This window comes from Caenorhabditis briggsae (genome assembly GCF_000004555.2).
Source record: "Caenorhabditis briggsae complete genome, chrI, whole genome shotgun sequence".
Classification (NCBI taxonomy): domain Eukaryota; kingdom Metazoa; phylum Nematoda; class Chromadorea; order Rhabditida; family Rhabditidae; genus Caenorhabditis; species Caenorhabditis briggsae.
Window position 1 is genome coordinate 9,327,662 of NC_013489.2, and position 22,227 is coordinate 9,349,888.

The following is a 22,227-nucleotide window of genomic DNA, read 5'->3' on the forward strand; positions in this document are numbered from 1 at the left end:
TCCTGTAAGCATCAGAAAAAGAAAAACGTACTACAGTACATTTAAAGGCGCAACAATATATTTTGTAAAAGTCTCCCGAAACGATCGACTGCCGATGAATATAGTATACTGTTTCGTTTCTTCCTTCACCTTTTTTCAAGTATTTGTTTCGAACAATGGATTTCGTTCATTGCAATCACTGTTTTCAACGAAATAGTAAAGAAGGATATATCTTATCATCATGTTTTCACATATTTTGTCACAAATGCGTCAAAAAAGGTAGACCATAGCCGCTGAATAGCCGATCCTATTCATTTTTTTCAGATGCGACCAGTTGTCCATTATGCAACAAAAAAATTCGACTCGTTCTGCTAGATGGAAATATTAGCTCTGGAGTTAAAGCATATTTTGCTGATCCTCTGAAACTGATCACCGATAATTTGACGAAATTACAACGGAAATTTGAATTTCAAGAAAATATGCGAGTTCGTCTTCTTAAGCATTTAATAAAAGAGGTTAGTCGATCTGAGAAATTAATGAAATTTGTCTATTTTTGAAGAAAGAGAAAAAACGACAAATGGAATTGTACTTCCGCAAAAAAGGACAAGAATTCGAATCACAGAAGAAAAAACTGGCAGAGGCGACCGCATGGATTCAAGCTGCTGAGAGAAGGCTTCAAGCAAGCGAAGAGGAAAAATTGAAAGCACAAAAAGAGATGGAGGAAATGCGGGCTAAACTAAAGTGATGAGAAACCTATCCACTTATCAATTTGTGAAATATTCCAGATTATTGTCGAATGCCACGAGTCAACAGCACCATGCAAGCACGTCTTCATATTCATTCGTTCCACCTGATTCGCCAAAACCAGGGATGGCAGCTTCAATGATTGAATCATCTCCCAACTCCACTTTCAATTTAGTATCACCGCTAGTTCATTCTCCAGCTCTATCAAACAATTCGGTTAATTATCATGGATTTTTCGCAAATGGAGAAGTTCAATCCACTGGAACAGAAGGGTTCAATGATGAGCTGATGTTTAACACCATCGTTGGAAATATACGTATCGTATTTTCGAAAAATTTTATTATTACAGAGTAGTGGTCAGTCAGCACAAGCAAACGTATCGAATAGTTCAGCATTCAGTGCAGCTTTTAATAATGTATGGTTTTAAATAGAAATTAGAATCATCTGAAGTTCATTTTTCCAGCTGTTTACACCTAATCGAAATCTGAATGCTACAAGTCACTCGATGGCAAACCAAACAGTTTTAAACCAGACAGCGTTGAACAAAACGAGTATTTCATTAGATAACTGGAGGCAAAGTGAATCGGATTCCTTTGGAAAGCACGATATGTATTCAAGATGAATTTAATGCTTTAAATCAGTGTAAAACTTTTTCAAGGTCCAAAAAAGATTCATCCCTGCCATTGAAAAACTGTGTTACATCGTCAGCCAGACATCATCAATATACTCATGAAAAAGTCCGCAATGCTCCACCTCCTTCTCAGCATCGTCGAAGTATGGGTATGGATCGTCAGCAGCTACGAGATATGCGTCGAATCTCCTCTCAACCCGGTCTGTCTTTTCACTCTTTTCATCTTCTGTTTTTCAATTTCTCCTCCAGTCTAACACTCTCTCGTCTCACTCCTTCTCTCGCATTTCCTCACTTTTTCGCGCCCTTTCCGCTCTTCGTATTCCACTGCTTTCGATTTTTGCTTGCCACATGTACTAAACTAGGTGCTTTCAGGATACCTCGCCCGAAAAAAGTCCATCAATAACAGGAGCAATTATATGGAACATGAAAATTAGAATTTTATCTTCAGATGTTTGAATTTTTCTCGATCTATACTGCATACATGTACTATCAACTTTGTTTTTGTTTTTTTTTCATAAATTTTCACAAAACATTTCGATTTCTAAATATATAATACCGGCTCTCTGTTTTCCTTCGGTGTATCGCTTATTATTTTTGATTACCTCAATACGAGTAAACATTACAAAATTCAATGTTTCAGATGGCCAGTCCACGAACACGCCGGGTCCTCAAAGAACTGAGACCTCTAGATGATAATAATGTAAGTTTAACAAAAATCAGACCTCGAAATGTAATCTCCAATTTCAGTTTTGCTTCGAATGCGAAGCCAACAATCCGCAGTGGGTATCTGTGTCCTATGGAATATGGATCTGTCTTGAGTGCTCTGGTATTCACCGTAGTTTGGGTGTTCATTTGAGGCAAGTGTTTCATTGCATTTGATTTATAAAATCAATTTTCTTTCCAGTTTTGTTCGCTCAGTGACTATGGACAAGTGGAAGGACATCGAATTGGCCAAAATGAAAGCCGGAGGCAATCGAAAATTTGCCGAGTTTTTGCAGTCTCAGCCGGATTATAAGGAGAAGTGGACTATTCAGGAGAAATACAATTCAAGAGCAGCTGCTCTCTTCCGAGATAAGGTTAGTACTTGCTTTCATTTTTAACTCAAAAACAAAAACACATAAATCTATGTCAGGTTGCGTGCGAAGCTGAAGGGCGTGAATGGTCTCAGTCTACATCTCCGGCTAACAATTACGTTGTTCCTACTCTCGGAGGAATGGGTGCTCGTTCAAACTCCTCGACCAATAAATCTTCTGGAAATTCATCTCTTGGTTCTTACTATGGAGGGAATTCTAGTTACTCCCAATCCACAGGAGATGGATCTTACTCTTCTCAAGATTCGTGAGTTCTCAATCACTAAACTTTCAACGTCAATCGTTTTTAGAGGAAGCAAGTACCAAGGTTTCGGAAATACTGGATATGTTCCCAACCAGTCGAATAATGGTGGAGATGACCTTCTAGCTGGAGCAATGTCAGGTCTTTCTATGGTAGGACTCGAAATGTTTTAAGGTTTTGATATTTATTGAGTTTTCAGGGTTGGTCGATGTTATCAAAAGGAGCTTCTCAAGCGGCTGCCATGGCGAAGGACGTTGGAATGCAAGCACAGCAGAAAGCTTCGCAATTGAGTGAAAATGTGGTAAGGGAATATAATTTCAACTAGATTGACTCATTTGTGTAATGTTTCAGTCTCAAAACAACTCTATCTTCGGTGGTGTTGCTAGTAAAGCATCCGAAGTTGGAACCAAATCATGGGATGGTTTTTCTCAATTTGTGAAGTCACCATCCCTTAACGCATTTTCGGGTATTCTCTCTAAAACGTAAGTTCGTCTATTAGTTTCTAGAAATACATTCAGACATCAATTTCTTTCAGTGGATATGAAGATTTTGGAAACGGTGGAATGTCTGGTTCCTCATCTCAAAACGAGTTTAATGACTGGCTGAAGCAATCACAGCTGCCACGTGGAACGACAGAAGGCGCCACTCATTTGAGTAGTGAAGGTATTTTTGATTCGAATTCAAGAAATCAATTTTTCTGTTTATAGAAATGATGACGTCAGCAGAACCGGCTGAAGCTAGAAGAAAGAAAGAAAGGAGTCCGAAACCGGCACCCAAGAAAGAAAAAGGTATTAGAATACTGGTTTCCTTTACATGAACAAGCTAATTTTTTTTCAGTGATCGCTGATGTTGTGGAGGATGATTCATCTACCATCGCTCAATTTGAATCTTCTTTCAACAAGCCTAAAGCAACCGTTCCACGGACGGCTCCTGTAACCGCTGCTCCACCGAAGAAGCAAGAAAAGGAAAAAGGATGGGATGATGACGCTTGGGATCTGCTCAACCAATAGGCGTCAGGAGCACCTACTCTCTTCCGATTTTCTGTATTTTCTGTCCCAGTTTTATTTCTAACTTATTTCTGTTTTTCCCTTCTCTCACGCTTTCTCTTCCCGAGATTCCTTTCCTTTCTAGCTATCAGAATTGTTTCCTGTGATTTCTTTTTTCTTCCAATTTCTCTAAGTCCACCTAGAAAGTACCGGCAGAATATATATTTTTAACTGAATCTATCGAATTATGAATTTTTTCAAGTCCTTGTGTGTTTGTGAATAAAAAGAAACGAAAAGTTTAGTGTGAAGTTAAATATTCATAACCTGTGTGTTTTGTAATTATCGTGTATGGTAATTCAGTTGACATATTTTGTTCCTACTCTAATACGGACTAACTGCAACTAACTTGACAATTTTATCCCAAGTTTTTGTTTCAGATCTGTCAGTGATGTCGAGAAAAATAAAAGAAGGTAAGTGCAAAGACAAAAACTCGTTTGAAATTGAATAATCTTTGTACCTTGTAGCTAAAAAATATTTACGGAACGGCAAATTCACCGACGCGGTTGATAAATTCAACGAGGCAGGACATGAGCTGTACGATGCTGGAGAATCAGACCAAGCAATCGAAGTTTTAGAAGAAGGTTAGGCTTTTGGTATGCAGAAAAGTTGAGATGCGGATTCTTTTTTTTACTTTTATCGTTTTCCAAAGCCCTGAATGCCAAGTGGGCACAGAGTCTTAATTCGACACCTCCTTTCGCTCACACAGCGGAGCGCGTTTAAAAAACTTTTAGAGCTCGGATTTTTCTGCTTATTAGATACTTTTGAACACGCTGATTACAGAACTGAAGAGTTTTTTTTTCACTACTGTCTCTCTAAAAAAAGTTATGGGCTCGGAAAATACCGATTTTTCAGTTTTTTAGTGCATTTTTGAAAGGCTTAGTGAGAGTTTTTGGTGCTTTTATGATTTCAAACCGTACGGTTTGAAATCAACTACGTAGTTTTGAATATTTCTATACAATCTGGAGAAGTTCTTTTTCTGTTTTTTCAAAAAAAAATTTTGAAAAAAATTTCATGGGGTCCTTCCTTTGCTAAAAAACTTTTTGTGAGCAAAAGGAGGTGTCGAATTAATACCCTGTCAAGAGGGCGGGACGAGAGAATCAATGCAGATTGCTCCAAAGTAATTTGAACGCTAGATAAAGAATAGATTTTAATCATTTACTTGTTCTCCAAGCTTATTTGCTATCATTCATCCTGAGCAGCTATCAGATGCTCCGTAATCAAAATAGTGGCAAAAGTGGCACACTTGAAAAATAAGACCGAGATACATTTTTTCAGGCGCAAAAATAGCAAGAGAGTACAAAGTTCTGCTCGAAGGAAGCCTTTGCGAACGCAAGCTGAGTGAAATTCACGCAGCACTCGGAAATCGAGAAAGTTCTCTCCAACATCTGACTGCTTTCCGTAACTTGGCAACTCAATCTGGATGTCGTTCGCAAGAGCAAATATCACATCACGTTTACGCATGGTGTCTCCAACAACTATATACCAACGGTGTAGCTGGAAAGGGGGATATTGAAAGAGCCATTGAAATGACAAAGAAGTCGAGAGAACTCGTGGGAACCTACAAAAAGCTATTCAAACCCGGTGATCCAGGAGGACCACATCATATCAGATTAGCTCAGTTGGTAATAGGCAACTTAATTTTTAGGTTTTCAAATTATTTAATTTTCAGTTTACTCTTGAAGCACAGCTAGAAAATCAGCTAGGAAATAACGAGAAGGCTTTGCATCTGCTAGACAAGACGGATCGATTGCTCAGGTAACAATATTTTATCGCATTCTTTATCATGATTCATCTGATTTGATTTAGACCGAATGATAAATCAACTCGATTTGAAATGCTGCGAACGAAGTGCAGTATTGTGCCAGTCTCCAGAAGGGTGGATATAGCAGAACTCATGGATGACGATGCTCCAGAAGACAAAAAGGCTCAAACCCTATGTGAATTATCTCATGTTCGTTATCAGTGTCAATATATGATAAAGAGCTATCAGTTTTCAGCAATACATTCTCGCAAATCGTCTGGAAAAGGGATACAAATCACTTGCTCAGGCATACATTTTTCATGAAAAGCAACTTTCTCCAACGGAAAAAGAGGATACCACTAAACGGTTATGTATTAGTAAGGAAGCAATGTGTGGAGCATCGACAAAATTGTTTCATTTTTAAGTATACCGCCTTGTGAAATACTCTAGGATCCTCAAAAATACCAAGCTGGAGCCTAAACTTTCAATGTGCGAACTTCACGAAGCTGTCGGAGATTTGTACGATCAGTATTTCCGAACACTCATGGATAAGGAGAAAAAAGAGTACAGACAATACATCAGAGATAATATTCTTAGAAATTATGAAAAAATGCTTGAGTGAGTTCTATTTCTAGATCACCAATTCAATCAAATAAATTCAGATGCAAACGGAATGATGAAGATGAGCTTCGAGCTTTCCTTGGAATGGCTCTTGTCTATGAAGATTTGGATGAACATGCTAAATCGAAAAACATGTTTGAGAAGAGACTGGATCTATTGAAAAAGACGGGAGCAGCAGCAGAGAAGGTAACCAAGCATAGATTAATCAGCTTAATATTTTATCTTCCAATCCAGATTCTTGACACGAAAGTATCGATATTCGGTTGCATGTGCAAATTGAAATCATTCGGTCTGGAAAAAGTCTTCGATGATCTTTCAAAAGAAGTTGAAGAATTTGATATCACCAAACGAGAATTGTATGACACTTGGGCAAACTATTTGTTAGATAATGGAGATGATGAGAAATCCCAAAAGTGGAGGAAGGCTGCTGATGAAATACCAGATACTCTGATCAAGGACGAAGATGATGAGACAGACATTCTGTATGGAAGACTTCCCGATGAAGAGATTCTAGAAAGATGTCGCGAGGAAAACGAGCTGCTGAAGCTCGATAATTTGACAGAACATCAAAAGCATAAAACGAACGACAAGGGTGAAACTATCTTACATCAAGCTGCTCAGAAGTCGGACAATGAAGGTGTAGTTGAGAAACTGTGCAGAATGGTGAGAAACGTATTTTCGGTATATAAAGTTTTATAATTTTCAATTTGAAGGGTTGTAAAGTGGATGCGAGGGATTTCGGTGGTTGGACTCCACTGTCGGAAGCAGTTGCTCATGATCATCTGGAAAACGTGCGTGTTTTGATTCGATATGGAGCAGATGTAAATGCTAGAAGTGCAGAATCGTTTATATCAGAAGAATCCCAAAGTTCTTCTGATGATCTAAACCATTCGAAATTAACTCCCCTTATGGAAGCATGCACAAACGGTTTCATTGATATTGCAATGTTGTTGATTGATAATAAAGCGAGAGTTGATCTCAAAGATAGTGCTGGCTGGACAGCCTACCAACATTTGAGGTAAGTTTGGATTCGGAGTCCTCACTGATTTTAATATTTTTACAGACGCTATGTTAATGAGAATGGAGGTAACGAGAGAATGATGAAGTTTTGCGAATATCTCAAAAATCGAACATCTCAGTGCACCGATATTCCGGCTCTCACCATTCGAACTACGAACAGACATGAAGAGGTAGAATTACCAAACGATTTTTTGTTTGATTTCAAAATGTTCAGGCTCACTCTGATGATTCACCTCCGGATGAAATTGAAGATAATATCATTCTAGGGATGGCAGCTTCTCGAAAACGGAGAAACTCAAACAACTCGGATAATTTCAGTAACTCTTCAAAGCGAGTTCAGCGGAGAAGCGGCGAAAACACTAGGTGAATACATCTACTTTGAATTTTCGATTTTTAATTTTATCCTCTCAGACCTTCTCCACAACCGCCAGTTCCATCTCGTCCATTTAAAAAGCGCAGCACTCAGCCATCCATGCCATCCTACTGTCAGCCAAAACGATTAGATCATCGGAATTCATCGTCTTCATTAAATTCAATCCCACGAGGGTCGAATTCTCCACGGCGGTCTATATCACCAACTGCGACGATTCGTTCTGCTCCTTCTGTTTATGCAGACGATGATGATGTACAAGTTGTCAGAATGAGAAAAGTAAACGCCATGTAGGTTTTCTCCATTCTTTTATTTTCTTTTCTTTGTAAAATATAGAAATTCGAGAAAGTTTCTCTTGACTCATGGAATCATAGAACTGAAAAAAAACTTAATTCTAATACAATTTTGTTTTATTCAGCCCTCAAATAGCCCTTTCCAGTAAGACATCTCCATCTGTTCAACGGTTAATTCCATCGCCAAGAGCTCAAATCGATCCAAAAAGTACGGATATGATTGTCAAATGTTTCTTCCAACTCCCTCCTGGAAATGCGTCTGATGAGATTCGACCTGTCAAACTGCCAATGAGAAGGCAAGCTAAAAGGCTAAAATAAAAGTTTAATTCATTTTGAATTTCAGATCCCTCTCTATTGCAGAAGTGAAGAAAGCTGTGATGACCAGCGTTCCTACTGTTTCGCTATTCAAAATAAAAAGTGTTTTCAACAAAGAAGACGAAGACAAATGCAGTATTGATGAGCTTACGTTATCTCAAGTAGTTCATAAACCAGATCAAAGAGAAATCGGTCTTGTATTTGAATTGCGTGCTCCTCCCGCCCACGAAGTGTATGAGGAAATTTCCAAAAGTAAGGCTAACAAATTATTATTTAAAAAAATGTTTATTTGCTTCACAAATCACATGACAAGGCCAAAAAATCAAATCAGTATTTATCGTAGTAGTTTTGGTTGTTGTGGTAATCTGAAATTAAAATAGGTTTTCAAAAATGCTTTTGGAAATTTTCACAGCTCACCGTTATATTTGGGTTGTTCATTGTAGTAGGAGCTACCGTAGTATGGCTGATGGGATGGTTGGTAGGAATAGTAGTAGTCGTTTCCGTACTTCTGATCATGTCCTTCGTTGTACTTTGGCTGATAAGAGTCATGATAATAGGTTGGTTGGTAATGGGAATCTGTAAGTTTTGTTATCTTGATCTACACTTCATGGAGAAGATTATAATACCCTTGTGGTCGTCATACTTTCCATATGATTCGTACTTGGATCCATATGGGTTCAGGTAGACTGGTTTGAAAGGATGGGATCCATATTTCGGGCCATGATCTGAAAAATCGAATTTTGCTTTCAGACGGAAATCAGATATCACAACCAATGCAATCTGATTTATTTTTTTGTTTTCTATTTTCTAGCCAATTTGATCCCAGTCTTAAATTAGATTCAGTTAACATATTTCCTCTCATAGAAGGCCATTCAAACCGTCAATTTTGAGATAAATTAGACTCCTGTGAAAGATATCAAAATGTTATCAACTGATAAAATATTCATCATAATAGGAACAATGTTTTATCAGTTGACAAATTTTTGATATCTCTCGCAGGAATCGAGATAATTGAGCTCAAACTTGAAAGTTGGAGGCTCTTCTATTACTGGTTTTACGGTATAGGAAAGTTGATTCAAATTGCATAACTCACCAAACATGGCAAGAGCCATTGAAGCGAATACAACAGAAATCAAAAATGTTGAACGGAAGTACATCTTTCCTCAACCCAGTTGAATGCGTTGGTGACTTCAATAAACCTCTCCACGTAGCTTTTATACTTCCTTCGAATATCCAGAAAAAACAAGAAGACTCCGCCCACTTTCCCCTCCCTCCTCCGTTTTTTTCTTGAATGCTTTTTGTAGATACTAGTCATTGAGGCAACAAGAAGACAAGATTCTTTCTTCATATTCTCTCTCACACGTACACTAAATTACATAATGGTACGAAGGTTTTATTTGTTGAAGAGAATGGAGTGAGGTCCCCGGCAGGAGGAAAGGTGAAAAAGAGAGGAAGAAGACAAGTTGTAACGAGAAAGAAAATTAGACAGGAAGTGCCAAACGGACAGGGTGACTTTTTCAGATTTCTCCAATATTTTTCTCTATGCGGTAGTTTTTTTTACAATTCGTATTAGACAACGATCCATGAAAATGGACTAAAAAAAATTCAAAAACCTCAAATAATTGGTATCTTCTGAATGCACATGCAATTATGTTTGTCCCCCGCTCCTTTCCGTTTCTTTTCTGTTTTGTAAACCAATTTTCTGAAGTATCGAAAATGAAAAATAAACTGAAAATAGTGATATTTTCAAGTCTTGAATTCAAGACATCTCTGTCACCAAACGGATCTTACATGGCTATATTATGATCTTTGAAATGAAGGTTCGTAGATGCTTTCTAGAAGGGATGAATTGTGTTGAGAAAATTCTTGAAGTGATGTCAGAGCTAAAAGCACAAATGAAAGTGCGAAAATTAGTAGACTCCAAAAAAATGACGTTGTCTTTCTGGAGAACAGCAGAAAACCTTCAGAATGAAACTGGAATTACGAAAATCAGTCCCCAAGCGTCTTTGCATACAATTCCAATAAGTTCTGCGGTCTCTGCGGGATCCTGGACTACTCAGAATCCAAAATTTCAGAACTCAAAGTTTAGGAATCCGACGCTTCAGAAATGTTCTACTTTATGTCCAAATATCGAGTTCTGAAACGTCCAGGAGTACTATTTTATGATATTCCTTTAGCATTGCAAATTTTATAGTGTGTGCCGATATTTGTAAATTTCAGACATATATTGTAGTCATTGTAAGACCCGATACTTTCCGTACAATTTTTTCCATACTCACGAGATTGTTTTCAGAAAATATTTTTGAAGATTACGGTAGACTCCGATTTTCTCAAGACTTCCAAATAAAATGAGACCAGATCAGAAATCGACGAGCGCCTTAGTCCCCATTTCGCCCCTTATTAGGAATGGATGTCGTAGAGAATGTACTAATTATGGACACAACATTCTCAAAGCACGCAAATGTGGTTCATGAAATGTAAAAATGATGTGTTTCTCAGAAAGCCAGAATAAAAAATAGGAAACTTTATTCGGTAGGAAATGTTAAAAAATGCAAAAAGAGCAAATTGAGTGAGACATGAATTAGATCCGATGATTGCTTACTTGTGCATACCGAAGTGGTGGTCTCCGTCGTGGTAATCTGAAAATTAATCAGGATCATAAATAAATGAAGAATAAGAAAACGAACCATCGTGCTTCGGCTGCTCATAATAGTTTTGTTGATGGGATCCACCGTAGTATGGTGTGTATTGGTTGTACTTGGTGTAGTAGTCTTGATGTCCTCCATGGTACTTCGGCATGTACGAGTGATAATAAGAAGCAATTGGATTGTAGTAGGTTGGCTCGTAGTGAGAGTCTTTTCCATTGTTTCCATGCTCATCGTACTTTCCGTATGATTCCGTGTTGTAGTACTTTGATCCGTAGGTGTGGGTTTGGTACGGTTGGTAGTAGCTGGTAGAGTGTCCTCCCGGGTAATAGGAGTTGTGTTCTGAAAAAATTCTAATGAGAATCAAAGCTGGAAATATTCTTACCCATGACAGCGAGTGCGCCGACGGTGCAAACGGAGAGAACTAGGAGAGATGAATAAGAAGCCATTGCAGCTGCTGCTGATGATAATTCAATCCTCAACGTCTTCTTTTATACCATTTTCTGTCTCCTTCCGTCCGGTTGTTGTTAATAGTAGTTCATTGGTAGAAAAGAAAAGAAGAAGAGGGAGAGACAACAATACAGTAGAAGATACTTTTTGTACTTCTGTCAACGATTCTATGCACTTTCGATTCTATGCTTTCTTCTTCTATTCTTTTCTGATAGTTGGGTATGTCATCCGGATGAATTGTACGCAATCGGAGTGAAACGGGTACACGGGAGGACAGGACATGAACAATTGGGTTTTAGTCAAAATTCTAAACCCTTGATGAATTGATTTCGAAAAGGTAATGCGATAATCTTCAGATCCGAATCCGGAAATTATCAACGAACTGAAACAACTGTCGACTGCAAAACGTCTGGACCTCTCTTCTCTCTTTCTTAACAATCTGGAAATGTCAGAGGTGGCGAAGAGTTTGAGCAAATGTGAACGACCCCAGAATTCTTATTTGAATATCAGTTTCTGTGGTGTGATATTGAGAAAGTTCAAATAATAGTTCAATTTTTTTCCAGGTGTTTCCCAAGAAGATGAAGCAAATTTTCAAGATCTTATCGATGAATGTGGGATCTTGAAGATATCAAATTCTTATTCAAAATCTGGATTTTCGAGAATCTTTGAGGTTTTACTGATGATGACTACGAGTATCAAGCATTGATTATTTTTCAGAGAACTAAAAACAAACTAGAACATCTGGAGTTGTTCGGAATAGATTTCCGTGACGAGGGGCAGATTCTGAAGATTCTTAGCAACTGTTCGAATGTGAAATCGCTGAACCTCTCCGGATTAAATGTGGCTACACACTCGTACAACAACTCATTGATACCAGCTACCATCACTGGTGAGATTGGTTTTGAGTTCATCATAGAAACATTCGTTTTCAGCTTTTCCAAATCTTGTAAAACTGGATTTGAGCTTCAATTCTTCGTGGATTTCTGATCAAAATTGGGTTCAGATGCTAAAAGGACTGGAAAAGTTAGAAGAGCTGATTATAAACGAGACGAACACTAATGTGACATTCGAGGTAATTTAATAAGAATCGTATTCCATAAGATAATTCTTTTGCAGACTGATTGGCTTCCGAGTCTCTCTTCGTTTAGCTCGCGGGGATCTGATCTAAACTGGGATTCAATTTTCGAGATGCTCTCTATTTCTGAACAAATCTCACGAATCGATGTTCGATTTTCGACCTGTCCACCTATTCTACCGCAAGAGCTACGGATCGGAAATCACAGAATAACGGAAATCTTGTATTAGCTGATCTTCTCAATTTTTTTGTCAAATGGCCTCGCATTGCTTTAGAACTACATATTCTCAATTTCATTTTGATCTGAATCTGACAAATTTGTTAAATAAATAACCGTACATTTTTAACTTAAAACTGACAATCTCAAAATGGGTCAAATCAAGTGATGATCTTCTGGAGGCGGAGGGCACATCCTACAAATTGCTGTGATTCTATTTTGAAAAACTGGAAGAATATCATCGTCCTGGAAGAGCAATGTCCATTGATAGTGAGCCGAGCCGTCTTCACATGTTGATTTGAAGAAAAATCTGGAATTTAAAATTTGAATTTTGTAAAAAAAAAACTAATGAATATCAATACCTGCAATTATCAGAATAATGAAGTCCAAATAAATGTCGAAAATATCTGAGTGTGACAGATTGGTTTGCTGAGATCTTTGCCACCATTGGTACATCATTTTCATAGCGTAGTTCAACTGTCAGTTTTTGGATTTCTCCACTTCTTTTCTTTCTGAATTTCTTGGTTTTATTCAGAAATTTTCGACTCAAAAAACTAACGGTTGGAGTGTCGAAAACCCATTATTACTTCCCGGAAACAAACGATTCGGTCTTTCAAGTGTACCATGATTCGACTTTCCATAACCTGCAATTAAAAGTGGGGTTTTCAACCCAGTACCTTTTTTGACATGATTCAGAAATGTGTATATTACGATACCGAAAAATTTGGGGCTGCAGACAGGAATCTCTGGTGGCCGTGGCCGAATTCCACACAACGAAAACTACAGTAACCTAAAATTTCGGTGTTTTTTTCTCGATTACTATTGCTTCTCGACAACTTTGGTGTTGAAAACCCCCAAACAAGTCGAAATATAAAATTTTTCTAAATTTTGAAAAATTCCGGAAACTGGCGAAAACTGAGAAAAATATTTGAAATTAAATACCGTAACCACTGTTATCGAAGGCCAGCCCATACTCGAACTTTGAGTCAATTAATCTCGGTTCCTGGAGAAGTTATCAAAAAGAAGTCAACTGATAATATGTTTTCGACATTATAATAAACATTTTGTCAGTTTACCACTTTTTGATATCTCTTATAGGAAGTGAAATAATTGAGCTTAAATGGCAAGTATAGGATGGCCTTCTATTAGAGTGTTTACGGTACACTTGCTAGTTACGGTAGTTTGGCCGCGGCTGCGGTCACCAGATTTTCTCTCCCATGACTTCGATTTTTTTGTACCGATAGTTAAAAAGTGTTCTTCTTACGTTCAAAACTCCAAAAATCACTGGCATTACTACCGAATCCGCTGGAATCTGTGGTGGTGGTATTTTGCTGTCTTTTCTTTCTGAAAACCAAAAAACCATTATAGTCTCTTCTCCATGCTAACTTATAAAGTGACTCAAATCTTTTCGGAAGATTTCTCAACGTATGAGTTTGCGTGCTTTGTGGAGGTGGAGCAAATCCATCGGACCCATATGGATCCGCTGATCTCTCTTTCTTTTTCTCTTCTTCCGTTTCTGACGAATTTTTAGTTTCTCTGTAATAAGAATATTAATTTTTGCCTCTTATGAGATTTCTTACTGTAAGGAGTTGAGTCGAGTACAAACTGCATTGAAAAACGCAAACCTGTCGTCTTCCGACTCATGCGTTACGGTATTTTGAGAAATTTCGTGTCGAGATGATCGATCTATAGCGTCGTCATTGAACCTAGAATCAAAAACAGTGTTTGATTCGAAAAAAATAGAATACATACCAAATAGTGGCACCTTTATCAGAAGAATCAGTAGATGATGTGTCCTCCCACTGAAAAGTTTTAATTAGTGATAAAATTAATGAATAGCTTACTGTATTGCTAACATCTGCTGTAGTCGTGGAATATTCTGTGTGCATAGATCGTAAATGTTGGAACAATGGTTGTTTCAAAGGATCAAACAACTCGATGTAGGGGGATTTTCCATCAAGAACCTGAGGAGAAAACGACTTGAAGGATTTTGGGATACTGTAAAACCTGTAAAAGAAGGTTCCTCTCCCTCACTTTGGGCGGCCAATTTATCTCGGTCACTGTAAGAGATATCAAAAAGTTGTCGACTGTCAAAATTATTTTTACATTATAATGAACATTTTGTCAGTTGACCACTTTTTGATATCTTTGACAGTAACCGAGAAAAATCAGCTCAAAGGTAATAGGTAGAGTACCTTCTATTACTGGCTTAGTAATTTCATTCTGAAACTTTATTTTAAAAATTTACAAATGATTCTCTACCAAAATTACTCACAGTCTTAGTATCCTCTTCATATCGAGGCATTAAGTCTGCCCATTTTCTAGCCATTTAGCAAAATTAGAAAAAAGATAAGGGAGTTTAAAAAAAGAAAGAAGAAACGGATGTCTTATACGATTGTTGACCGACACTTTCCAGCCTAACGACGTGTCAACCTGTTCGATTGCACACAAAAGAATGTATGAAGAGTCCTTGTCTGTGTACTCAGAACACTTGACAGATACCGGGTGGAAAATGGAGAAACAGTTATTTTGTAGAAGAGAAAGACACACCTCATGAACTCTTTTGGACATTTCAGTCCGAGTTGAATCTTCAATGACGTTGCATGTTCCAGTATTCAAACTGACGTATTTTCGATGGATGTGTCGAGCCAATTTAAGAAGAGATAGTGATGGAGAACCGCTCTTGAATTTGGACTCGAATTCAAGAATCGACTTGTAGAGAGTTATCGAATCGGCGTTCCGCGATTCTTCCTGAACAGAATTGTAACATCAAAAACTATTTCAAACTCTGAGACACTATTATAAAATCTAAGTTCTGCGGAAAGATTTTCATCTTTTCAATATGGTTATTTTATTACTTAGAAAAAAAACCGAGCTTTGGAAGAGAAACACCGGTGGCCGAATTTCCTACAACGACAACTACCGCAACTAAAAATCATATTATTCAACTTTTCTGGAGTTTCGTACTTTTTTGTAAATTATTTCACTGTCAATAATTTCTATTTTCTGGCTTGTCTGGGGGGAAACAACAGAAAACTCGACAAAACAGAAAGTAAGTATAGTTTTAGGTTACTGTAGTTGCCGTTGTAGGACCTTCGGCCGCGACCACCGGCGTTTCTCTTCCGCAGCTCCGGGAAGATATCAATTCTTGAGTTGAATTTAATAAACTACAGTACTACTCCGTTTTTCACCTTTTGACACCACTTGAAAAATTCCGAATCATTGAGTATTCGATCACTGAAAGTTTTCGATCGCATTGTCATGGTAACTCCGTTTCATGCTGAAAACAATTTCAACCAAATAAAAACCAACAAAAAAGCTCGACAAGACAAGATTTTCAAAGTGTGGATCAAAAATGCGCGGAAACGACGCGAGAAAAGCTAGATCACAGGAAAAGAGATATTGTGTCAAATGGATTGAGATAGAGGAGAAAGAGCCAACCGTCTTGGCAAATATCATAGAAAGGAGAAAAAACGGCTAGTTTGTGTTCTCAGGGATGTGTTTCCGTGGTTTAAGTGATTGGCCTTACAACAGTTGTTGGACATGGATCAGATCTTTAACATAACGAACTGAAAATAGCTGTTTAAAGTAAGGCTGAAACAGTTTCCGATTTTTCTAATCTTCCATATTTCTTGGAAATTTGAAAACTACAAGTCTGAGCAAAAACGTCTGGGTTCGTAAAACAAGAACACTTCAACACGACTCACTGTAAACGTTCTGATAGAATCCCACCCAAACCGTCAACCTTGAGCCAATATACCTTGGTTCCTGTGAAAATTATCAAAAATATGAAATTCAGGGTACTTTGCTACAAAAAATGAGGCAACTACAAAAACAAAGCTTTATTAAGCTCTTATAAACCAAAAAGTTCAGATCAATTGAAAAAACTCTAATTGTGCACAATCCAATAAACAAAATAAAAACATTTGAATTTATTTAAAAGATTTGAATAAAGATAAAACTGACAAGTGTTCAAAGCCAATAAGAAAATTCATTAAAAGTTAGTTTTTTTCTGTCGTGTTTAAAAGTAAAATACCGTAAAACCTCTAATAGAACGACACCCGGATCGTCCACTTTGAGCCTATATATCTCATTTTCTGCAAAAGATATCAAAAAGTGGCTAACCAGTAAAATGTTGCTGATATCCTGATAAACATTTTACTAGTTAACCACTTTTTGATACCTTCCAACAGAACCGAAATATATAGGCTCAAAGTGGACGGTCCGGGTGGCCTTCTATTAGAGGTTTTACGGTAATCGTGTTTTCTCTAATAGATGTCCACCCAAACTGTCCACTTTGAGCTCAAATATATAGGTTCCGTCCGATGATATCAAAAAATAGTTAATTTATAAAATATCTTTGATATTATGATAAGCATTTTGTCAGTTGACCACCTCGTGATAGCTTTAACAGAAACCTAGATACATGAGCTCAAAGTTGACGGTTTGGGTGAGCTTCCATTAGAGAAAATACGGAACTCATTTTGAAACAGAATATAACGCAAGAATACCTAAAAACTCAAAAAGACATTTCAGCAGAGTTCCGTGATCCTCTCGTGAATACACACTCTTCACTTGGTTTCAAAATCATCCTGAATCTGATAGGAGTGTTGTGGCGCATTGACCTTCAAACTGATTTTACTCTTGACGACATCTCCTGACAGATGGACTGGCAGATGGCATGAATAAGTATCACATATATGTTTTGTTGACATGGTCGTTGTCGTTTTTGGTTTTTTGAAAATAAATTCGTTCATTACATGATGAAAAAACTTCTAAAATTATCTTCAACCCTCCATAAATCACCCTACAGTCCAATAGAGTACCAACCAAACTTTTAACTTTGAGCCAATTTATTTTTTGTTTACGGTAACTTTGGGATGTAATGGTGGTTCCTGTCTTCTGATCTTTTTTCCATGAATACCTCAAAACCCAAATTATTAAATCTTGTTCAACTAATTTGAATAAGCCAACCACTGTTTTTTTCGTTTTCAAACTGCAATTAAACTTAGAACCACCTTCTAACAATCTTCCGAATCAAAATGCAATGCGGTTTTCTATATTATTCTCTCCCATTTATTCTCCTTCTCACGACAACAGCCTTTTCTCTTTATAGCACAACACACCATGCACGTTTTGCTTTCTTTTTGGACTTTTTCTCTCTGTTTCTCTCCTCTTCTTGTGCTTTCGTCGTTGCGGGATTAGATAAGAGACCGAGGCTAATTATAGGCAGGTGCTGAGTGTCGAGAGACGGAGAGACTTACCTGAGATGGACGAATGAGGATTCCCAGGAGCATGTCGTACATCTATTGATTTTCCCATCCAAATTAATCTATACCATCTCTATACCATCTCCTGCGCTAGTCGAGAACAGCAACATGTCGTCGTTCTACGATGACATGGAGAAGATGAAAATCGAGGATTTCCTTGGCAGAATTCAACGTAAGTTCATTTATTGATTGATCACAAATCAGCTAACCTATAATTTGCAGACTTCAGAAGCTACAGCAAAGGAAGTGATTCTGGTGCACATTGCTCAGATTGCACCTGGACCTTATCCAAGTTGAATGTGATGTACAAAAAGACTGCAGAATACGCAAAAATGAGAACTACTGACGATGACGTCATCGAGTGGAATACACTGATTCTGGAGGCTCTTGATATGCCGGATGAGTCTCAAACAATCAAAGGTCCGTCGCCAGCAAAGAAGCCAAGAGTCGCCCCAACTACTTGTATTGCTACTGATACTCAGAAATTGCCGGATGCTGTGAGCAATAGAATCGATGCGATGATCAGAGAAATTCAAGGATATGGCGATGATCTTACCGAAGAAGATATTTTCGGTTCTCCGGACGAAGAGGATCAGGAGGAGGAGGAAGATGAAGATGAAGAGGAAGACGCCAGTGGGGTCGAAGTTGATGGAGAAGAAACTGTTGTCAAGGATTCGGAGCAGGGAGATGAGAACGACAACAAAAAAGAACTGGAGAAGGAAGAGAAATAAGAAATATTCGAAGTGTTTCAATTGTTCATTGTTGTATATACCACATCATCATCGCAAGGGTTAAATTTATGTACCTCTAATCTCTTGACTATGTACTGATACAGTAATCATGTTATTTGTGATCTCTTGTGATAATTAATTGATTGTCTTTCTGTGTAATATGAGCATCTTTAACTTTTCTATTGATAAATTTTTAAAGCATTTTTCTTTTTCCAGTTGCTAAATAATACAATTTAATGAATTCAGCATCGATCGTGCATGGCCTAGGAAAGGACATGTACAATTCAAACCCCCGCCATTGTGTGTGGCCGAGTTTCTTCGGGGACTAGCTTTCTCCGCTTTCGAAACGATTTACGGGGGAGCGTTTTTCTTTTCACGAACACGTGTCTTTATCGAGGTTTTGAATTAAAAAACAGTTGTTTTCGCATATTTCGGACTTATTTTTACAGATAAAAATGTTTGGTGGAGGTCAACAAAGACCACCGTCAATCGGAAACAGCGGAGTTCCTCCCTACTGTGTGAAAACGATAGGTTCCCGGCACATTTTGATTGGTGGCGGCGGAGGTGCGTCTAAAACTGGAGTAAAAAACGAAATCGAAGTGAGTATCGGAAAAATTGCTTCTGGAAATTCTTCCTTTGAATCGGAGCGACTTTTAGCTGTATTATTTCTATTCAGACTCGTCTTTTTACCACCGAAAATGCGAGCAGAGATGTTGGATTCCAGTCGCAGTGTGTTCACACCGTAAGCTTAAATTTCGAAAAGTTCGACACGTCAGAAATTTTCAGGTCGATACTGGTTCCATGGCCACTATGAACATGGACGTCGCATATTTAGTGGACGAAATTAATGCAAGATATGTCATAGTTGCTGGCCAAGACGATGTAAGAATTTAAAACCCAGTTTTTCAATAACTTTCCGTTTTTTCAGCAATGTGACTTATACATGACACGGGGATTCAAACTGAATGAGCTCGAAAATGACAGTTTATGCTTTGAAATCAAACAAGTTGGTCAAGTAAAAACCGACTTTCATCCAACCTTCTCCTATCAGGTTTTTTTTAAATTCAAAACATTTTTTTATCAACCAGCGTTCAGAAGTGCGTTCGATTTGATAAAAATTCTCGAGGGAAAATCTTTGCAACTGGTGGAGCAGATGGATTCATTCGAAAATGGGATGCTCAGATTGTTTCGCGGTCAGATGTAAGTTTCTCGCCATTTTTTATACCGTAAAACTTGTATAAGAACAGGCCATCTAGCAGAAGAGCCCTCTTCAAAATGTGAAAACTAGTTATTTTGGCGAAATTGATAAATTTTCATGCATTTTGAACGAAAATTCGCCTAATTTTTGAATAAAAAATTTCGGAAAAAATAGAAGCCCTCCTGTAATTGAAGGGCCCCTCTAATAGAAGGGCCCTCCGGAAGTACCTTGGAAGAATACAAGGGCCGGCCCTTCTTCTAATACAGGTTTTACGGTATGTAAAGTTAAGCTTTCAGGATGGAAATGCGCAGCCAATTTTTCAAGTACAAGCTTACGAATCCTCCGTGGATGACATTGATTTCTCTAATGATTCGAAGTTTATAATGTAAGGCTTTTTAAAAGCTTCTAGTCGCCTAGTCAACTTTTGTGCTTTCAGCTCGGTTGGCTCAGAAGGTACATTCATTTGGAGTGCGGAAACTGGAGAGAAACTTTATGATGTAAAATTTCCAATCGAAATTGCAAGGGGATTTAAGATGCGATCTGTTCGATGCACACCTCTTGGAAACGCTAATGGAAACATGGTTTTTGTAGCTGCATATAATTCCATTTCGAAAAAAGATAATGTTTGTTGTTGCTACTTATCATTGTGGACGTTCAACGGCGAGAGGAGAGTAGCTAGACCGATTGTCACAAAGTTGGTTGCTAAAAAAGAAGTAAGCTTAAAACAAAACGCTTGAGAAATTCAAAATGTAATGTTTTCAGTCCATTTCCACTCTGTCAGTATCCGATTGTGGAAATTTCACAGCTATTGGAACTATGACAGGAGGTGCTGGAGTGTTTGACACTCATGAATTTCGTCGAATGTATTTTGCTCCTAATTCTCATGAAGTGTTTATCACTGGAGTCGAATTTCTCTCCAAAAAATCGCCACAGATTTGTGAAAACTTTCCCAGAGAAACACCTGGAATCTCGTCTGGATTCCATTCTGCTATCGTAACGTTGGCTGCTGACAAAACGTTACAACTTCATCGTGTACCACACCCACAACCTCAGCCGTTCAGTGAATTTTTGCTTATCATATCACTTATGAGTTTTGTTTTTTCATGGTTTTCCTCTTATTTAATTGTTTCCTAAGAGACCCATTCATTTTTCTTTCTTATTCGTTTCTAAATATTTCTGTGATTTTCCGATCCCTAGACTCTTCTTTTTTTTCAAATTTTCCATTTGATGAGTCTGAAAGTAATGTAAATATTAAATATTCCACCACTCTTCGCTTCTTCGTTACCGCACACCTAATTACTATTGTTGATGGACGTTGAAAAGAGATGGAGATACTTATGTATTCAAAAATTGATGGCACACTACCAACGACACCTTTCCTCGCGCCTAGGGAAGGATATATGCTAATCGGTTCGCAAAAACGTCCGCGCAGCCCGTATTTCACATCCTTTTCTGTTTTTGAGATGAGAAATGGGAAATTGGAAGTGACAGAGAAGCTCAGAGAAGAAAATATTTAGGTCAGAGAAATTGAATTCAGATCCCCGAAAAAATCAAAAATATAATCTTTCGCCCATCTGTAAGGTCAATAGAAAACAAAAGGAAGCAGAAGATCATGTTGTTCAAATGACACCACCCGGAAATTGACTCCTTCTCCAGATTTTACTGTTTTGGTTCTTTTGTTTCGTGTGAGGCTCTTTCCTTCTTTATCCGCCTTCTTCTTCCTCTCAAATTCCATGCGGATACTCCAAAACAGATGTTAACACAATATTGAACATGTGGATGGAAGGTGATTCTGGAGATGGTCTGAGTCTTATCTAAAATAAAAAATTTTTGAATTTATGTGTTTCCGGAATTTTTTCTGAAAAAATTCGTTTAAAAATTTGGTAAGTTCTCGTTAGAAATTTATTAAAATTTATTAAATAATTTTACCAACATTCAAGTTTTTGAGCACCACGTGTTGTTGATTTGGAACAGTTATTTGTTCGAAAACGCCCAACTAGACCGTCAGCTTTGAGCTCAATTATCTCGATTCCTGTGAAAGATAATAAAAACTATTAACTGATAAATTATTTATCATTTTATCACCTATATTTTATCAGTTGCCAAAACTTTGATATCGTTCACAGGACTTGAGATAATTCAGCTCAAAGTTGACGGTCTGAGTGAGCTTCTATGAGAGGAAATACGGTATCCTGTGTCAGTTGAAAAAAGTGTATTTCCAGAAAATTTTTGTTTGATAATGTTTCATTTCGGAACTGCAAACTGAAAAAAAATAATTCTGATAATTTTTCAGCAATGAATATTTTACAAATCATTAGCAAGTCTGATAGTTCAATACCCCTTCATATGCTTACTTTTTCGCTCATGTATATCCTCTAACTCAATCTGTTGGACCTGATTACCCGTTTCTTCTTGTTTTGAATGTTTTGCTCCAAATACTACTTGTTCTAATTGATGGTGCTCCTTTTAAAAAGCGAGAAAACTGTTAGTTCTGTGTCACCCTCTGCTACATCGAGAGAGTGTTTGAGATGAAGAAACACAGACAACAT

General features: G+C 37.6%; 8 protein-coding genes across 8 annotated transcripts; 5 read left to right on the forward strand and 3 right to left on the reverse strand.

Annotated features, from left to right (window-relative positions):
• Nucleotides 1-155: 155 nt before the first annotated feature.
• On the forward strand, nucleotides 156-1,788 carry Cbr-zhp-3 (the record flags this gene model as incomplete). Its single annotated transcript, XM_002640001.1, has 8 exons — nucleotides 156-258; nucleotides 304-494; nucleotides 539-720; nucleotides 765-1,026; nucleotides 1,073-1,138; nucleotides 1,187-1,332; nucleotides 1,382-1,554; nucleotides 1,727-1,788. The coding sequence occupies 8 exons, from the start codon at nucleotides 156-158 to the stop codon at nucleotides 1,786-1,788; spliced, it is 1,185 nt and encodes a 394-aa protein (XP_002640047.1).
• A 206-nt stretch (nucleotides 1,789-1,994) lies between these two features.
• CBG12524 lies at nucleotides 1,995-3,696 on the forward strand (the record flags this gene model as incomplete). The annotated part of the gene is made up of 10 exons (XM_002640002.1): nucleotides 1,995-2,054; nucleotides 2,102-2,211; nucleotides 2,259-2,430; nucleotides 2,487-2,692; nucleotides 2,736-2,838; nucleotides 2,886-2,987; nucleotides 3,038-3,168; nucleotides 3,222-3,349; nucleotides 3,394-3,474; nucleotides 3,524-3,696. The coding sequence occupies 10 exons, from the start codon at nucleotides 1,995-1,997 to the stop codon at nucleotides 3,694-3,696; spliced, it is 1,266 nt and encodes a 421-aa protein (XP_002640048.1).
• A 424-nt stretch (nucleotides 3,697-4,120) lies between these two features.
• On the forward strand, nucleotides 4,121-12,492 carry CBG12525 (the record flags this gene model as incomplete). The annotated part of the gene is made up of 20 exons (XM_002640003.1): nucleotides 4,121-4,142; nucleotides 4,197-4,313; nucleotides 5,008-5,354; nucleotides 5,402-5,487; nucleotides 5,539-5,683; nucleotides 5,730-5,850; nucleotides 5,899-6,091; nucleotides 6,136-6,280; nucleotides 6,329-6,757; nucleotides 6,808-7,112; nucleotides 7,158-7,284; nucleotides 7,329-7,477; nucleotides 7,526-7,774; nucleotides 7,903-8,073; nucleotides 8,121-8,344; nucleotides 11,544-11,707; nucleotides 11,751-11,798; nucleotides 11,905-12,076; nucleotides 12,120-12,259; nucleotides 12,304-12,492. The coding sequence occupies 20 exons, from the start codon at nucleotides 4,121-4,123 to the stop codon at nucleotides 12,490-12,492; spliced, it is 3,543 nt and encodes a 1,180-aa protein (XP_002640049.1).
• CBG12526 lies at nucleotides 8,420-9,249 on the reverse strand (the record flags this gene model as incomplete). The annotated part of the gene is made up of 4 exons (XM_002640004.1): nucleotides 8,420-8,457; nucleotides 8,510-8,668; nucleotides 8,719-8,817; nucleotides 9,186-9,249. 4 exons carry the CDS (start codon nucleotides 9,247-9,249, stop codon nucleotides 8,420-8,422), a joined length of 360 nt encoding a protein of 119 aa, XP_002640050.1.
• On the reverse strand, nucleotides 10,691-11,186 carry CBG12527 (the record flags this gene model as incomplete). The annotated part of the gene is made up of 3 exons (XM_002640005.1): nucleotides 10,691-10,731; nucleotides 10,780-11,079; nucleotides 11,123-11,186. The coding sequence occupies 3 exons, from the start codon at nucleotides 11,184-11,186 to the stop codon at nucleotides 10,691-10,693; spliced, it is 405 nt and encodes a 134-aa protein (XP_002640051.1).
• A 143-nt stretch (nucleotides 12,493-12,635) lies between the features above and the next one.
• On the reverse strand, nucleotides 12,636-15,742 carry Cbr-axl-1 (the record flags this gene model as incomplete). Its single annotated transcript, XM_045239888.1, has 10 exons — nucleotides 12,636-12,789; nucleotides 12,842-12,991; nucleotides 13,039-13,123; nucleotides 13,744-13,823; nucleotides 13,866-14,015; nucleotides 14,060-14,185; nucleotides 14,232-14,281; nucleotides 14,324-14,443; nucleotides 15,030-15,230; nucleotides 15,671-15,742. 10 exons carry the CDS (start codon nucleotides 15,740-15,742, stop codon nucleotides 12,636-12,638), a joined length of 1,188 nt encoding a protein of 395 aa, XP_045094897.1.
• A 2,115-nt stretch (nucleotides 15,743-17,857) lies between these two features.
• On the forward strand, nucleotides 17,858-18,480 carry CBG12529 (the record flags this gene model as incomplete). Its single annotated transcript, XM_002640007.1, has 2 exons — nucleotides 17,858-17,921; nucleotides 17,972-18,480. The coding sequence occupies 2 exons, from the start codon at nucleotides 17,858-17,860 to the stop codon at nucleotides 18,478-18,480; spliced, it is 573 nt and encodes a 190-aa protein (XP_002640053.1).
• A 455-nt stretch (nucleotides 18,481-18,935) lies between these two features.
• Nucleotides 18,936-20,812, forward strand: Cbr-sec-12 (the record flags this gene model as incomplete). Its single annotated transcript, XM_002640008.1, has 8 exons — nucleotides 18,936-19,079; nucleotides 19,157-19,222; nucleotides 19,267-19,362; nucleotides 19,409-19,531; nucleotides 19,576-19,680; nucleotides 19,975-20,063; nucleotides 20,115-20,391; nucleotides 20,441-20,812. The coding sequence occupies 8 exons, from the start codon at nucleotides 18,936-18,938 to the stop codon at nucleotides 20,810-20,812; spliced, it is 1,272 nt and encodes a 423-aa protein (XP_002640054.1).
• Nucleotides 20,813-22,227: the final 1,415 nt, after the last annotated feature.